Raw genomic sequence first — 18,754 nt, 5'->3', positions numbered from 1 at the left:
TGTGTATCAAGGTAGAGGCAGATAGAGGTTAAAAACCCTGTTCAGAGACGTGAAAGATCTATGAGGTCCAGAGGGGTGAGGAGATCTCAGTGGAGGTTAAAATGTCATAGGCAGGGTAAGCTGACTCTTATAAGAATAAATTTATTTTCTTTAAGGGGAAAAGAAAGAAAACATGGATTTAGTTTTCTTCTTTTCTTTTTTTTTTTCCCCCAACCATTAATAGCAAAAGGATTTTTTGTTTTCACCAATGTTTATCAAAACAGAAAGTAGGTATCTCTAGCAATGAATCACATCAATTGCTCAGGAGCCTTTGAAAGTTTCTTGTGTATTTTGAAGTCACCTGGTCAATAGCACGAAACCTCACCAATACGTACCGTGAGTTTCTGGTGACGTAACACAAGTAGCAAATTACTACTATTAGGAGTATGTTGAGTGTGCTCATACAAACTAAGCTACATCAGTTGACAACATCAACTAAGCTTGAAAAATGAAACACTTACCGAGTTTCTGAAGCCAGAAACTAAACCTATGACTAAATGTTTTGATGTGAACAGTTCACCAAGCTCTAGTCATGTAAAGGAAAGAAGGTACAGGTACGCAAGGGGAAAAAGTTGAATACCAATGAAAAGAGACCTTAGTAGGATCTCAGGGATGAAGGAAAAAGAGGAAAGAGTGAACTGGTACCAGCTTTTGTAACTTTTTGGACCCTTCCCTCCCCACACTGTAAGAATTACATTTCAAGTAAATGCCTGTGTTACTGCAATTCATAGCATAAGAGGGCCCGAGATTACTCTTTCATTCTTCATTATCTAAGCTTTCCAGCAAGCCAAAGAAACTCAGCTAACAACTATCCTCTGGACTGCCCAAAGACCACAGCTCTCAGCTGAGGGCCAGGTCTGAAATTGTCTTTGGGAAAGTCTGGATCTCAGATCTAAATCTTGGATTTGCAGAAAGTGCAGGTGTTAGAGGTGTGTTCAGACACCAGTGTGGTCTGGTGTCACGCAGGGTACTGTCAAATAGGCAGGACAGGATACGAGGAAAATATATGGTAATGAACTTTGTTATGTGGCTAGATTTGCAACTAGATTACTATTTTAATATTTGTTATGAAAAGCTCTAGAAACCCCAAGTGAGAACAGAGGCTGAGCACTGTGCATATACAAAGTCTCCACCCCATAGAGCTTAATATTTAAATAGAAAAGATGGATAAATAGTGAAAAGGAAGACACTTGGAAGTAAATTGCATAAAGTCCATAGCAGAATGCAGCACTGAAATATCCTCTAAGTCCCAAATCTCCTATGTCCTGTCCCAGAGTTTTAGCTACCAGCCTGAGAGTCAATAATTTCATCACCTTTGCTTTCGTATGACCTATCCACAAACCTACACCAGAGTTGTGGCTGTGTGCTCCAGTTGTAAAGAAAGTCTTAATTACAAGCTTTGACTATTAGTTTTTTGGAAAGACCGCATCAAAATACTACTCCATAAAATTAAATTAAAAATATTTCCCCGTCTCCTGAGCACAGGCACCTTGCAAGCGGTCTGTTAGCCAAAAAGTCTTGATATTGCGTATTCTTCCCATAACCTAGTTACATTTTAATCTGTGTTTACACGGTATTGTTTTGAGGAACCGTTAGCAGACCTGTGGGGTTTATGCTGGATAGTCCAACAATAATCTTACCCTGAGCCAAACCAGAGCAATCTGTCAGGTGTGGGTCGTGCAGTGTTTTAGGTTTCATTCTGGGACCTTCTGACCCTAGTGATGAGGTAAGATAGGAAATTTAAAACAAGGTGTTGCCTAGTAAAAGCAGGCTACTGTTGTTCAGAGAAAGACAAGTCTGGGCAGCAGTGGGAAGTCAGAGAACTGCTCACATTTCATCGCTGTACCTCAAGACCCCAAGAACGTTTTCATTGGGAAGAGAAATTTCATTCAAGAATTTAGGATGATTAAGTGTTACTGATATTCGGTCCTTCACATTCAGGTATGTCAAATGGAGCTGGAACAAGGTCTTAAAAGTCTTTTCTTGGCACGTTTCTGATGCACACCATGTGGTTAATGTTTGCCTGTTGACTTTGTCATTCACAAGGAACTCTATCTTGAGGTCGGTGGGGCTGTTTGAACAGTTGTAAAAATGAAAGTTCAAGTGGCAATAGATCAAGTAGAGGCCTTCTTTCTGTATCACCAGCTCTTCGCTCTTGCACTGGATGTCTTCACAAATACCCTTCTCAACCAAGCTCAGTTTTGAACTATTTACTGGATTGGACACTGGAAAGGAAAGCAAACAAATTTTAAAACGAGCCGCTGAGCTCTAGTGACCTGCATTCAGCCTTATGTGATTTGCAGCAGTATATTTCCTGGTAAACAGAGATACCTGTGCAGTGTTTTTCCTGCAGGAAGCTCCAAGAAAAGGCCCTAGCCAGACATCTGGGAATTCATACATGGAAGTGGAGCGTTAAAAAGTCCCAAGAACTTACACAGCTCTTGGGAAACCCAAGACAGGGAGATGCAGTGAAAATGGCCTTCTGCAATATTTAAAGGGAAATAATGGAGATGTATATTCGTGTGTTTGCGTGCAGAAGGCATCTCTTTATTTATTTTTTCTTATCAAGTTAAGAAAAAAAGTTTATGTGATCAGATAGGGGGTTTACCAAACACACCCACATTTCAGGAAAGGTAAAGTTTTTTTCCTATCAAATGACCATTTGGTCAAAAAGCTATTTGCCACTAAAACCAGTTTGAATAACATGAACAGCCTGCTCTTCAGCCAGCTCTGCAACCTCTCTTTGCCAACTCTTGCCCTCCACTGGGCTCCCCACTGACCTCTCATGTACGCAGCGGCTCTCTTGGTCGGGACATTCTGTAGGATTCTTAAATAGTCTTCGGAGGTGTTCCCTGAAGGAAACAACAGATTAAGTGACCACTCCTGATTTTTTTTTGTACTGTAAAATGCTGTCAGCATTTGGCACCTCATTTATTTGCTATAACTGCGCTATGGACAAACTCAACAGCGGCAGCTCCGAAGTGACAAGCAGCAGCAGCGGCTAGAACAGCATGTAGGAGAGATGAATCTTACTCCTTGGCTGATAGTATCTGATCTGCACAGGGAGTTCATAGCAGTGTAACTCGATTGGTAAGTTTATAAGTCTAAAGCTCTGGTAGATTGCAGCTATCAGTCCAAAAAATTGTATTTCTAATAAGAAATTCTTATAAACTCCTTCTTATAAACATTAATTAAGTGCAGGTAGGCTTAATTTAACCAAATTATTTGTAAGGTGCAATTGCAGAAAGAAGGTTTTAAACATTTGACTGGAACATACTTTTGAAAATGGCTCTTTGGGTGCTTTTGAGACGTCGCTCTGTTCTCTCACGGTTAAAACGTGGATGTCGCCAGGACTTTAGGTGCGGCTGTTCGTGCAGACCCAAAAGCCGCCTGCTAGAGGAGCCGGGACTGCTTTGTTCCTACGTGCGCCTCTTCCTACGTGGCCATGGCGGCAGGGAAGGGGCACGCACATCGCCAGCACCTCGGTTCAACGCAAGAGGCAGCTGTGTGTCAGGGGAATGCCCCCAAAATCCAAGGCGCCGGGGCGGGGAGGCGCCGGGGCTGCCCCTCCGCGAAGCGCCCGGCGGCGCGGGGACGGCTCCTCCCTCCCACGGCCGCGCCCGGGACTGCGGGCGGCTCCGCCGGCACCGCGGGCCGCCACGGCACCGCGTCCCGGGACGGCACCCCGGGCCCTGCAACCCGGCACCGCCCCCCCGTGCCCCAGCTCCTGCGTCCCGGCACCGCATCCCGGTATCCCAGCTCCTGCGTCCCGGCACCGCATCCCCGTGTCCCAGCGCCTGCATCCCGGTGTCCCAGCTCCTGCATCCCGGTGTCCCAGCTCCTGCATCCTGGACCCTGCAACCCCGTGTCCCAGCTCCTGCATCCCGGCACCGCATCCCGGTGTCCCAGCTCCTGCATCCCGGTGTCCCAGCTCCTGCATCCCGGACCCTGCAACCCCGTGTCCCAGCTCCTGCATCCCGGCACGGTGTCCCGGTATCCCAGCTCCTGCGTCCCGGCACCGCATCCCCGTGTCCCAGCTCCTGCATCCCGGACCCTGCAACCCCACCGCTTCCCCTTGCATTTCGCCTCCTTTCCAGCCACATTTCACTTTCCCATCTGCTCTGTGTAAGCTTTTCCTCCTCTCACCTTACTGCACGTTCAGTGAATGGCACTGATTATTCCTCCTTTATTTTGTGATTGTACAGAGCAGAGTTTGTACTGCCCTGTGCAGCCCACAGGCATGTGGATACACAGACAAGATATAGATTCAGGAAAATAGTGTATATCCCAGCAGCTGCAGCCAGACAGGTGAATGGTTATTTCTCATTGCATTGGCTCTCCTTCTTTACATCTCCTGGCCCTGCTGCAGCTGTGGAAGGGATGTGCATAGGAGCTCAGATGGGAGATTGGCAATTTCCTGTGTTTTATTCTGCAGCTGAATACCAGGAATAAAGTATGAAGGAGTTTCAGTAAAGTCTTACCAAATTATACTCCCCCTCCCAGGGTACACAAATCACCTAAGTTTTCCTGTGACTTGGTTTATAAAATTGGTATAAAAGTCAGCCACCCTACAAGGGTCTCTGAAAGACTGGTTAATACACAAAACTAAGCTCTACTAAATCTTGATGCTACTCCATGACATCAGGTGACATATTTCTTGTTCCTTACATGAACAAGGAGTCTACTGAATACAGAGTGAGACAAGGATTTAAAGTTTCGTAGGATTCCTGAAGCTAAGGGTACAAATAAGACATTCAGATCTCCAGACCCTTGCAGTATCTGCATGGCCTGATTTCTAAGAGGTACTTGGTCAGGAGGATGGATAAATCAGGGAGAAGCTCATCCCACACACAAGTCCCCCTGGTTGGTGATTTGTAACATTGCACCCTTTGCACTCGCTGTTGGAGAAGGAGGCTGTGGATATCTTGAAAGAATTGCAATCTTTCTCTGATTTCAGTAGTTGAAACAATTTTGAGGGAAGCAGGTGCTCACGGCACTCCAAGAATGAGTAAGTCTTCTATCAAAGTCCCTTGGCCGTGCTGGAAATCCCCAAAGAAAACCCAAAGCCTACTTTCCTGATGTTAGTCATGTCAATATAGTGTTTTAGTGAGTGCACAGACACTACAGAGATGTGGAGATATGGCATAGGATAGGAGAAAACCCTTCTGGCCCTTATTTCAAATGCATAGTCAGCCTACTTAGCCCACTCGCATTACAAGTGTCCTGCAAGAAGGGAGAGTATTTTGGCAGAAACTCAGTGGCATTTAGGTGGTTTACCCATATAAAGCAGAAAATCCCCTGCTGCTCAAGCAGACTTTGGAAGCTGCAGCCCTGCAACATCTGCTAAGCAAGCAAAGTGCTGTGCCTGCACACAAACAGCCTGGTGCTGCCAGAAGCCTGTTCAGTCATGAGCTGTCTCAGGATATTCATGGCATCTCTCAAGATCTACCCCTCACTGATCTAGCTGCACTTTGCATTTCCATAGCTGTACTTAGGTTTATTGATGTCAGCAAGTTTTGTATGTGTGTGTTTAAAACATTTATTTGGTGACATCAGCTGTGTTTCTGAGAAGGCAAGTTATGGAAAATAAATTGTTTTATAGAGACATTTCCAGTTCTCACTCTGCTGAGGCAGCTTATAACTGTTTTCTAGTTTTATTTCTCAGGTTAATTCTTTTATCTGAAACATTTCGGTGCAAGCCAGGAGAGACTGAAATTACTAGAGTTTCAGGACTGATAGATGGATATGTTCAATCACATTGCCTAATTGGCTTTGCACTAGTAACAGTGTAAATCAGAAGTAATCCCACTGAAGTCAATAGGATTATATGAGGTTAAAAATACTGTGAGAAGGAGGAAAAGCAAAGCCACATCTGGGACTAAGTACCAAAAAGACCACAGTGGTTTCATTGTCCGCTGTGATGCACGGACGCTGTAGATCAGGCTGCTTGAAGGAAGCCTGCTGATAAGGAAGGAGTCTTAGTAGGAAGCCATTTAGGTTATTTTGTGCTAAAGAAGCTATCAGGAAATAATTCACTTTTGTCTCCCTGACCCCTTTTACCACAGGATGAGCACCCAGAGGGCACAGCCCTGAGGAAAAGGGTCAGACTATTTCCATGAGCTTAATGCAGCTTTTCCCCACTGAGCCAAAGGGGATACGCTGCAGGACTGTGAAATGAGAGTCAGTGGAGCTGTGGCCTCACAAACATTCCCATGATTTCCACCTGCGGTGCAAAACGGAAAGAGTCTCATCAAAACGCAGCAGCACCTAAAGAGGCTGTGTCTGCCAGCCAGGAGGAACCCAAGGGCTGTGGGACACGTGGATATATGGGCTGCTGCCAGCCAGGTCTGAGGAGATGTGACTCTGCTTGGGGAACTCTCCTCGCTGCTGGCTGCCTCAGTTTTCCCACCTCTGAGATGGGTATAATGGGAGCACAGACAAAGAGCAGTGAAACCAAGAGCTGGAAGTGGCATGCCAGAGTGCAAAGTGTTGCTACCCAGACATGGAAAGCCCCTCAAATGAGGTTTTTGAGGCTTGTCCTAGTACCAGTCACCTCTTACAGTGATATTCCTCTGCAGTGCATATGGCATTATGACTAGCTGAGGCTGAGTGTGGACAGGCACAAGAGCAAGTCAAAAACCTGAACTTATCTTATGAGGTGAAGAAGTACGGGCAGGCAACAATCAGCTTTCTGTTCCTCCGTACCCCCCACCGATTTAAGTGCTTATAAAATTAGGCAAGGTGATTTCATACATCTCTGTCAGCATGCTAGAGTTAGCAGAACTTGCCTAATTTTATTCCTCAGCAGCCACTATCTGAAGTCCCCTTAGCTATCTTTAACTCTCTCCTTCCTGTTAAGCGTCCTGCAAATAGCTGCCGGCTGGCGCTGATGGACTGCCCCAGCTGAGTGATGCTGTGGCAAGTGCCAGCTGGGTGATGTCCTCTCCTGGGCTCAGTGGCAGAGCCGGGCTCTGCTTGTGGCTGTGCCTATCACACATGCACCGAGTGCCTTTGGTCCTTGAGAGCCCAAGGACTGTCACTCTGGTCCTGTGCACTGAAAGGGGACTGAACTCAGCTGCCAATGTTATCTCCTTCCAAAAACGTAAACTTTAGAAGTATCCCTTTCTTTCCTCCAAATTTAGGAAGAATCTCTTATGAACTCATCACTGCACACCTGACTACTGCAAAACTTGTAGAGTTTAAGGCCAAAACTATTGAAGTCTTGAGCCTGCTCATCATATAGCATAGGTCACATAATTTCATGAGCTATTCATATATATATATATATATTCATCTATAACTTGTGTTTTAAGTATTGGACAGATGGAAGATCTAATATTCAGCATTTTGTAGCAATACTGATCATCTCATTATTAATTAAATAAGTAACCAGTCCCCATTATGACTAACTGGAATCTGTCTAGCTGCAGTTGCTTCTGGATGCTTGCCTAGGAGGATGCCTATGCACTCTTTCTAGCATTTGCAAGCCCAGGCTTGCCAAAATGTTTCGAACTGAGAAACACAGCTCATCTGCCCTGACCTCCCCGAGAGCAGACAGAACCTTATAGGGTTTCACATAGATGCACACAAACACATACATGTACTGAAGCTGAGAATGCAAAAATCTATATGGTCTAAATGTGAAACATCCATTTCTGAAGAACCCACCATCAAGGGATTTGTGACTAACAACCCAGCAATTTCATTAGTGTTGCACTGGGACAATTCCAGGCTGGAAGAGACCAGATTTAGCTGCAGAGGTCCAAACTGCACTCAGAGATATTGCTGCAAATCTGGAAAGGCTTGTTTGCTTCACTGGCTTCAGCCTGATTTACTCTAGGGTAGCAAGGATGTGAATGTCACCTGTATTATCTTAACTTCTCAGAGCCAAATTTTTATCTGGGAACCTATTTCCCATTGAAACTGTGAATGGGAGCTGGATTTCCTTTCCTGGCCTGTCCATCAACTGCTAATGGATCTTACTGCCAGACAAAAATATCTATAAATAGTGTGTGTGTGCATATGTATCTGCAGGTTTCTCCTTTTATAAATGAGAAGAGATTTTGGTATCATGTCTTTGCAGTTCAAAATAAAAAGAAAAGCCATCAGTCCAGGATTACAGCATTTATGGGGGAACGAATCTCGGCGAGGACAGCAAGGAGATGATGAGGGCTGAACCTCTCTAGACTTTGGCAGGTCATAAATTTCTCTGTGACTTAGTCTTAGTTTAGACTCCCTCTAAAAAATGAACCTAACAATAATACCTCTCTGGCCCATATTAATATATGATTTGATATTTATGAAATGTGGATGAGTTTCCACAGAGAAATATTTCTACAGAAAGAACATTTCAAAAACATTTAGTTCATGATGAATTTAATTCTTTCCTCTTGTTGCTCAGGTGCTCCACTGACAATGGCACAGAGGTTTTGAGGAGATTGATATAATTTTTCACATGAACATTTAATTAGCCGACATTGCATCGCTCTCAGCTACTGCTTGTGGATTCGTGCAAACCCATCCATTGAGGACTGACAGCTGAGTCTGGAAAACCTTCTATAAAGGTTTTCTTCTTTAGAAGAAAGAAAGAAAGAAAGAAGCTATAAATCTGCTTTAAATCTTCAATTAATCTTCTATAAATCTGCTTTAGTGCCCACTGGTGTTTCTCCTGCTTTAATATTACAGAATTAATTCAGAGATGTAGCTGTGTCTGGACCACTATCCATTTGCGTTACCATACAGTCTCTGCCTGAGTGAACCCCAGCTGTTCCCATTAGCACAATCCTGCATCCTCCATCAGCATCTCCAAGATGTTTTGCGCAAGTAGGTACCGACACAGGGCTGGAGCAAGGCTGAGCACCAACCTGGCAAGTCGGCAGTGCTCATTTTTTTTCTTGCTTGCCCACTTTTACAGCGCAGGGCTTCGAAGCCCTGTTGTGAACAAGGTGGGTACAAACCACATCCAAATTACACTATCAACATCTAGGCTGCCTGAGAGGCAGACATAGATCCAAATCTAAATCCACAGCAACTTCAGCCTCACCACAGTCCCCGTCCTGAAATGTTTCTTACGTTTCTGTTTCTTGCTGTTCTGCAGCTGCTGGATGGGACCTTGCAGCGGTTGCTGCAACTCCCTGCTTAGAAGTCAGCAAGCGATGCCTGGCTGCGTATGACAGAGCTCCCTGCCAACGGGGCCTCAGTAAATTACCCGCTGGGATATATTAATCAATTAGCCCTGCTTTATGCATTTTAAGAGAAAAATAAAAGGCCATTGTAATTCGCTTACACTTTAATGCTCCACTACCCTGCCAGAGACATACAATAGAGACTGATAGGCAATGAGGGGTAGGCTGATAGAGCACTTACACCCATTGCAAACAGCTTTCAGCAACTCTTCCTGCCGTGTGGGGTTTCTATATCATTCCCTCCTTTGCCTTTCACTAATGGAATCATCTCAGATTTAGCAGCAGAATTCAGAGCAAGAAGATGCCTGTAACTGATATTGACCCAAAGACAGAAAGGTTTCTGGCTAACGAAACGGCATCTTTACATTCCTGGAGACAGCGCATTCCTCCTCCCTGGCACCTGCCAGTTATTGATGAGGAGAGAAAGCATGATATGAAATTTAAAAAATTTATTTTCATATCATGCCTGATATGAAATTTAAAAAAAAAAAAAATTGCAATGCACTTTTGGATTACTGAGACCTCTCCTCCCTGTCCTGGGAATGCCAGTATTGCTCGTGCTTTGCTTTGAAATAATACTGACGTACAGATACAGTCTCTATGGCTCCTCCTCAGTCAGTCACTAGGCTCCACACCAACAGCTGTCACTGCCTCTTCCTAACTGGTGGTAAAGCTCAGCCATGAAAGCCAGCACAGTTCTGGTGACTTCTCTGAGGTTATGCTGGTTTACAGAAGCAGAGCTTCTGCTCTGGGGCCGTACCACCTTGCAGCTGCTGGGGACTCTCCATCATCAACGGTGGACTGTGGGCAGCGAGGCTGATGCTTTGCAGCCCATTAGGTTTCCAAAGCTCCTTTTTGGGCACCTTTTGTGGTGCAGTGGAGTGAGGCTGTGATGTGACTGTCCAAATGACCTTATCCAACTCTGCCTTGTATGTTCAGACCCTGCTTTATTTCTGAGGAACTTCAGCTAAAAAATAAAGCACTAGAAGACTTAAGAAAGACTTAAAAAGACTTAAGGAGCTACTTAGGTTGATAAAGAGAAAGCAATATGTGCTTAGGATGTCCTAGGGACATCCTAAGGGGAAAAGAAAATCCCTCCAGGGTACGGGAATTTTAAAACATAAAAAAAATGTTGGTTAGGCAAGACGTGAAGTTCTGGGAAAGGACACAGTGACATGCAGGCACTACGCTGAGACCTGTGGGCTATGAAACAAGCCCAATACGGAAGAGTCCCAGATTCAAAAATTATCCAAGATAGAGTATGCGTTGCCCAAATGCATTATGTCACCTGTGTGCAAAAACACAGCTGCAGAAAAGATGGTGACATTATTAGGACTCTTTGGACCTTGAACTTCCATCTCCCATTCTGCCATCACTCCTAGATGAACACCATGCTTCATTTTTCCCATCTGTAGAGTGAGAGGCAATGGTATCTCCTATCCTCCAGGACGGAGTATGAACTTGCATTTGCAAGACGTCAAAATACTTGGTGCTAAGGGCCATGTAATCAGGGAGGCAATGTCAATGAAATAAATAGTGCTCCTCCTGATTTATGCTAAGGAAAAGCAGAATCTTGGTACACTGTCTCTGCTAGTCTAGTCAGACAGTTTTTCCTATTTCGGGCTCCCTGTGCTCATACTCTGCCTGTTTTAATTCCTTGCTCTGTGCTTCTTGCTGCTGTTCTCCACTTGTCCCTTCTAGACCTACTCCTTCCCTCCTCCCTTTTCCTCACAAACCAGTAGGAAACACATGACTGCTCCAGGCCAGAGGAGTACAGGAGGAGTTTCAGTTGTTTTGAAATATATGCCAACACATTTGCACCCACGCCTTGTGAAGACGGGGACATTACGCCCACATGTGCAAGAGCCAGCCCTTAAAATAAGACCTAATAGTCAGACTGATGTTCACATCCTCTGGCAAAAAGGCTCTCTTGCAAAGGCACCTCAGGGCAGATTCAGACATACTTGTTATTTCCTCAGCCATGTGCTGGTTTCCGGAGGTACCGAGTAATTTGAAAGTTTTTTTCTTCTTCTTCTTTTTTTTTTCCCCACTGCCTTGGCTTTTCACCAAGAAGAGAATTTATGTGAAATGTTAAGATGTGCACAACTGGCTTATTTGTGATCCTGGGCAATATTTGCATTACAGATGAGACAAATGGCATTTGTAGTCAGTTTAGGTGTCTTACCTGTCCTGATAGGTTTTGCGATGCTCTCCGTGGCAGGATCAGCTGCCTGAAAGAGAAGTGAGAGAAGGGATGGTTATGGGAGCATACCCATGTTCAAGTACCACCCTGCTTTAAAAGTGGGTCTTAAAAGTTCCCATTGCATGCCATGAAGGCAATACACAGCCTGATGCACAGGGAGCCAGTGCCAGGCGCTGGCTCCTGTAGAGCCTCACAGGTCAGTGAGGGATTGCTCTGGAGCAAACAGGTCCGGCAAGCTCTCTGCACTCATCCAAATATCATCCTCGGTCATCCCTCATATCTGCCTTTTTTTTCTAACATAGAAAATCTACATTTCTGACACAGCCAGCAATTCTCTCACACAATAAATGTGTGTGGTTTTTGTTGGGGCTGTTTTGGAAGCACAAACCCTGGAAACCTCACTCCGTGGCTTGCAAAGCTTGGAGAGAGTAGAACAGAGTGGGACTGGACACCCTTGAGAGCCAGTGTCCATCCCTGGGAAGCCTGTAGCTGCATGAAAATAAAAGCTGTAGAGCCCCAACACAGATCTGAGAGTGACAGAGTTGTCCTGCTTCACCTCTCCTCCTACTTCTTGCTGGTATGTAAACCCAGTGGTCAAAATAGCACAGGAAATTGTCCTCAATCAGCATGGCCTGAGAACTTCTCAGGAAACATGCTCCAAGTGTGAAATATGGTAGGCTTCATCCATGGTCTTGTTTCTGTTTTATCATACCTCTCTGCCATCCAAACATAGAACCCAGAAGCATGTGCTTGCTTGCATATTACTTCCACACAAGTAAAGTCACTGACAGCTCATAAACGTCCATCAGTACCCTCAAGGAGCAAACAAATTCTCCCAGCAGCTGAGGAAAGATACTGAGAGTGCCTCAGTGCTTGAAACTCTGTGTCATGTCCCTTCACTCACACACACCGAGCAGTCCCACAGTGATTTCAGAATCAGGGAGTGGTTTTTGCTCAGGCTAGCCTAAACCAGCTCCTCTTATCTGGATACCAATTACCTGGGCTAATTGTGTAGGCTAACCAGGACAGGCCCAATCTAGCAGAGAATATCTGGTGTTGGAAGAGACCCATAAGGATCATCGAGTCAAACTCCTGCTCCTTGCAGGACTACCTAAAACTAAACTATATGACTAAGAGCATCATCCAGATGGTCCTTGAACTCTGACAGGCTTGGTGCTCTGACCACTTCCCTGGGGAGCCTGTTCCAGTGACTGACCAGGATGTCCAAGAAGAAGAAAGTTGGGAAGCTGGTACCAGCTTTAGCAGAAAATCTAATATCTCCTTGGAGAAATGAGGCACACCATCCCTGTGGTGGGAGACAACTTCATCCATAGTGGTCTTAAAACATAAGAACTTTATTGCTGTGTGTAAATAGGATAACGTGTGGTGTGGGGAGAAGGAAGATGGTTGGACAGTGAGAGAAGTCATGTTGTGTCTGTTTGTGGTACTTAATGTTCTAGGCTTAAATGTTTAAGAACATTTTTAATTAGACTTTGGCCTAACGTGACCATATTTTCAACCATGGCTGCAGTGTAGAGCTGCATCTACTCCCAGCAAAGCAATGTTATCCTTTGGTCTAATACCGAAACGCTGTGTCCTGCAGACAGAGGTGGCATAGGTGCTTCATAATTTGGGTATCTGTAATATGTGATTTGTTCATTTTCTCTCCCTACACCCATGTAACACAGGGGAGAAGTTACCTGTTGAGACAGTATTTCTCCAGGTGATCTTCCTAAGCTGTACAGGACAGCTGCTGGGTTAGGAGAAGAACGGGAGCCTAGAGCTGTAGTTTGAAAAACCAGGCATTTCCAAGCTTTTTGCTCCCCCACACGACATCCTCCTTTGAAAACTCTTATGGATCCTATGCGTGGATCCTATATCATCAAATGTGGGACTGAGAAGAGTCTTGGCTGAAAACTCTCCCAAGGACCACCTGCCAGAGCCTCTCAGCTCCTGTCTTGAACCCTTGCACTGGGCTGTCCCTCTGACATGCACTCGACGCAGGAAAGCATTACTTTTCAATGCAATGTATGAGCATTTCTGCCCTCTGCGGAGAATTAAAGGCATTTTTGCATGAGAGAAAAGGGATGCTCTGTCCCAGCTAGATTATGCTAAATGAGATCAGACAGCAGATCCACTGCTGCCTGCAGACAAGGATTTGGTAAAGTGAGACATTATCATCAGTGAGGTGTTCACCTTGCAGCCCTCCCTTGGAGACAGCATGCAGGACAAGGCTGATGGCTCACAGCTTGCTTCATAGTCAGGGCAACAGAAACAAAATTAAAATGTACTAATGTATGGTGTTCTCATGTGGTAAGTCTCCCAGTGAGTGAAAACAGCAGATACTAATGCAATTTATTTTAGTAACAATTGAGTAGATATTAAAATAAAACTTTAGAGCTTGCTTTGAAATGTTACTGGCATTACTTCTTTCTTTTCTAACAGCAAAAATATTGCGTACAATGCTGTAATTTGGAATGCAAAGAGGCACACAGTAGGAGCCCAAAGAGATTGAATTCTACAGTGCCAGCTCAGGAAGAATTCATGACAACAAGTTTCACCCTGTCTGGAGTGATCTGGGTGCTGCTGATGAAGGATCTCAGTCTTTACTCAGCAAGCGGAATAATTTGAGTTTGCTTCATTAGACAAAATGATAATCAGGTGCCAGTGAAAGTAATTTCTTTCTTCTTTCCCTTAATCATTTTACAAGAAATTTTGCCAAGCTGAGACAGACTGGTGCTGCTAGAGGGTCATTCTAATGTCTAATGTCACAGTCAGAACTGTGAATATTCATTTAATGAGGCATCTCTGAAGTGTGTATCTGCCTCTAGAAAGTCCAAGAAAACTCACCCTGAAACCACAGGGTGGTGGTTTCCTGGCCTGGGGTCAGCTTACTGGCCTGGGGTCAGCTTAACTAGGTCCAGGGCTCTTCCAAGAGCATGTCCGCACAGCAGCTCTGCGGGGACAAGCTCTTTGGACTGCTGTCCTCGAAGGAAGTTTTGCAATTTGAAAAAAAGCCTCCAGGCTCTCCCGTGTTTCTGCTCAGCCTCAAACCATCATTACCCGTCTCTGGCTGAGGGGGAAGGAAGGCAGTGGGACGTTAGGTAGGTGGGCCTGAGTAGCCAAGAGGCAAAGGTAGAAACTAGACGTGAAAACTCCAGAAAGCGGAGCGCTGTCCCCGCAGCTGCTCTGATAACAAGCATCACAGGAAACAGAAGTCTGTGTGAAATTCAATTTTTCCAGTGCTGACAAAGCCTATTGAAGTGACACCTCTAGACAGCAGGTGACTGTCACTGTACAGAATGCCAATGGCAAGAGTAGGAACAGCACCGTTTTCTTCTAAAATGCCTCAGTGGTTTTCCTGGGGTGTTCAAAGAGTTGGAAATCTGCTTTCAGGGGCAATTTTCAGTAGTGTTGGGGTTTTTTTTCTTTTAATTTTTGTCAGGGTTGTCCACCAGAGGGGGCCAATAGGCACCGATTGGGGCAGCCCGTGGCAAGATTATTTTTAAGTAGACATAAACCACCCAATAGATAGTGCAGGAACATGCTAGGAGCAATTCCTGGTTCCTGGTTACGGCAGTCCCACTGCTAAAGGGGTTTTGCATTTTTGGCTCCAGCAGCCTTGAAGACTAGGTCAGCAAATATAAATATCTGCACTGACTCTTATAATTTGCCACACTGGTGCCTTAACTCTGCTGAAAAGATTTGCCCACGCAGTTTGGAGGTTAAAAATGTGAAGTCTACAAAATCCAGAGCAGTGATTGACCATCTCAGATTATGGACTTTGGACGTTCACACAGAATTTGCTCATAGAGGTAGGTGGCCTGGGTGTCTGATACAGCATACCCTGCAGTACAGCATAAGATTTGCTAGGGTCTGTGTGTCTTAAAATTACATTTGTCTAGCCCTTTCTGTCCCATAGTCTTTCACTGATTTTACATATATCTCTCTATATACATAAATGTCTACATAGATGTGTATATATACATATAACCAGCAGCAGTGAAATGCAGCAGGCAGAAGGGTGGAGGTTTTAGCACTCTTGTAATAGTGTTAAGAAGAAAATTGAAGGCTATGGACCACCGTACAGTGACTATTCTTATTCCGGAGAAAAATAAAGTCACTTGTGAAAGATCAAGACAAGTGAATGGCCTGAAGCCAAGGGTTTCTGCAGATGAAAGCAAAAGAAATGAACTGACTTCAGCACTGCACATAGTTAGTGTCCAAAAGACGTAGTTTAGTTCCAAAAAATGACAATTCCCAGGTCTGACACTAATGTGCTGTGCCACCCTTCTTGAAAACAAGGCGTAAAGGAAATTTCTTGGGGTGTTGGAAAATGTAGGGGGGTGGGGAGGGATAATGTATATTAGAAGTGCTGTTAGATTCAGAGAAGCAGCTTTGGAATCATAGTTGCTTTTTTGTTTTGGTCTTTCATGTTGGATTTCCCTTATTCAGAGCACCTAGATTTTGGGTGATGTGAATGCCTTGTTTCTACACAGTTTGATTTTTCCTTTCCAATGCGTCTTCCTTCTTCTTAAACTAGGCAAGTGTAAATTCATCAAAAGGAATACAAGCAGCCAACTTCCATGTACCTGCAATGGGGCTAGAGGACTGTGTGATCTGCTTGCCACCAGAATTCTCTTAATGCACTGGTACCCGAGACAGGGGTCACAAGGCCTGCATTGTCCCTAAGACCCTCTAACACTCCTTTGGACAGAGGAAAATAAAAGTTTCTAGCTCAGCTCAGCATAGGGAGGGCATGACGTTGCCACCGTTGCCCCTGTGGTCACGAATCACTCACATAATCCATCTGACAAAGATGTCTCTCAACATCTGGAGGGAAAACCAGATCATCCCAAGAGGCTGATGACACAAAATATTGGTCCTCTCTTGAGAAGTTACAAAGAAAATAATTAAGCCAACTGATGATGCTCTACTCCCTACAGCAACAGGACTCAATAGCCACAGGGCTCCAAGTACAAGAACCCCCCAGACCTCCTGTCCTGGAGCTGCTGAAATCAATGCTACAAGATGCTCAGCCCAGCCACAACTGTATTTACCAAAGGAGTTTGTGCCTAGCCTTACGCTGACAGTGTGACCATGAGCTAAAGTGTTTTTGTAGCAAGACCTGGAGTTTCTTGAGGAACCTGCCTCACAGAATCAACACTTGTTCCCTGGTCTGGAAATTCAGGACCAGTCACGGATGGAGAATGACTATGCTGCCTCTGAACTGGGGGTCTTTCAGCTCCCTGAGAACAAGAACAGAAGTTATGCTTTTACTGCCAAATTCCTCTTGCCGTGTAAAATTACTGCTCGATTTTATTTGTTTCTCACACACCTCAGCTTCCTACTTTCTCCTTCAGCCAAACTCATTTCCAAAGCAGCTGCAGTAATGTCATTACTCTTTTAAATGAAATCCTTGACTCTTTCAGTAATATTGTTTCTCTGGCAACTAGTGTAACTGCATTTATCCTGATGGAGAGGTAATTTAATGCTTACTTTCATAATAAGTACAAATGAAAGCCTCATTATATAGGAAAGCTGTGGCAATTCTGTAATTACCCAGGCTGTTATTTTAAAGATCTCCCTTAATGTCCCACTATTTATCACTTGAAAACACCCATGTCTCATTCTAACTGTGCCCAAACTGCTTCTCTTTTGGAAGAACGTTGATTTCAGGTAAATGACTCCTCTCTGGTGCAACTTAAAGACATATCAGTCAAGCCTTCATGGTTTAATTTCTGGGTAATGTGCATACACAGACACACAAATTGCCCAGGGTAAATTTAGTAAGAGAAAATATTGAGCTGAAAGATCATATTTTGTTTTCCATGGCCAACTTCCTCCAGCAGCCCCACACTGGTGCTTTCATTCTTTGAACAGTGGTGGAGGCACTTCAGCACTTAGATTTTTGCAATAAGATTCCAAAGCCTATAAAAATTCTAACCTGTCATTTTACCCTGGTAAAGTTCATGGCAACGTTCCTGGTAAGATTAGAAACGCATTTTTTATATTCACCACCACCTGTACCTCTGCCCTGGCTGTAACTGTCTCACTAATTCCCCATTCAACCCCATATCCACTTGAGAGCAATCCTCTTTATTTTAAGAAGGAAAAAATGTCTGTAGGCAGAGAGAACAGTTGTTCTTGTCAGACCTTGCCTCACTTATATCCTTCAGTCATCCTTGCTATAACTCTACTTTTGCACTAAAAATCACACCCAAGAACACAACTGACAAAAAAGAGAGGGTCAGTGAGCTACTTTGCTCCCATCCAGTGCTCCGGGTAGTTCAAGAGAGCTCCTCTTCACCACATCACGGTGCATCCCAGCAGACAGCACCACACAGTGTCACACATAGAGATGTCTTGTGTTATGTCCATTACTAAAATTTATCAATATTTCAGAGGAACACATGTAGACACTACCAGACCACACCAGACCAGACCAGACCATCTTGGACAGTGGTCACTCTGTGCAGAAGTGACAGGAGACACATATAAAACCAGATAGCAGACACTAAGGCACTGATCTGTCTTCACCTCTCCTCCTAACTAGGCAGGACAGAGGGTGGCTTGCATCTTGGATTATGAGCTTTCCACTTCCATTTACAGCATAGAAATTGCATGGTAGAAGTTAAGGCTGCCCATGGAGAAAGGTCCTCTTTTTTGGAAAGTTCTTTCCTCTCCCTCTTTGTTCCATCTTTCTCTCCCCTAATTCATGTGTGTGCATTTATAACAGGAGACAGCGACTGATTTTCTGGCCACAGGACAATTTCTGGAAAGCAGTAGGTTAAAAAAAAAAAGGAAGAAAGAAAAAGCCAATGAGTAAAGTAAGAAATTGCTTACCATCCTCTGAACGACGAAGACCATGATGGTGGCTAACGCAAAGACGAGTAACGCAACAAGGGTAGCAATGATGAAATACAAACATGTTTTGTTAGTGGCTCCAAGCCTCCTTGAAACGGTATCTTCATTCACATGCATGGCTGATTCATGAGAGTCCTTCACCTGAAAAAGTGTTTGCTCTTGTGCTGAGCACATTCTTATATAGCTGTCAGGGTACTGCTCTGTATCTCCCCTTGATCAGGTTCAGGTTGCAGCCCATCGCTGTTCCTGGCAGGATTTTCCCCCTTCATCCTGGCTCATGTGATCTGGAAAAAAAACTTCATCACTTGTAGTACAAAGAAAGAGGGACCTGGGGGCGTGAAGCAGGACGCAGCTGTGAAGAGGGGAAGGAGCTTCATGTTCTTGATCAGGGATTTTGCGACGGCAGTCTTGTATGCTGCATCGGAGGTTTCTGATGTCAGAAGGTGAATAGTTACCAAGA

The 18,754-nt window shown here is 44.6% G+C and overlaps 1 protein-coding gene across 1 annotated transcript; it reads right to left on the bottom strand.

Annotated features, from left to right (window-relative positions):
• Nucleotides 1-1,866: 1,866 nt before the first annotated feature.
• On the bottom strand, nt 1,867-18,468 carry TNFSF8 (TNF superfamily member 8). Its single transcript, XM_072883366.1, has 4 exons — nt 18,274-18,468; nt 11,410-11,455; nt 2,820-2,891; nt 1,867-2,264 (listed from the first exon to the last, which is right to left on the bottom strand). Exons 1-4 carry the CDS (start codon nt 18,466-18,468, stop codon nt 1,867-1,869), a joined length of 711 nt encoding a protein of 236 aa, XP_072739467.1.
• Nucleotides 18,469-18,754: the final 286 nt, after the last annotated feature.

This window comes from Ciconia boyciana, chromosome 18, assembly GCF_034638445.1.
Source record: "Ciconia boyciana chromosome 18, ASM3463844v1, whole genome shotgun sequence".
In the NCBI taxonomy this organism is placed as follows: domain Eukaryota; kingdom Metazoa; phylum Chordata; class Aves; order Ciconiiformes; family Ciconiidae; genus Ciconia; species Ciconia boyciana.
The sequence above is the reverse complement of the archived record's forward strand: the minus strand, read 5'-3'. Positions and strand labels throughout refer to the sequence as shown.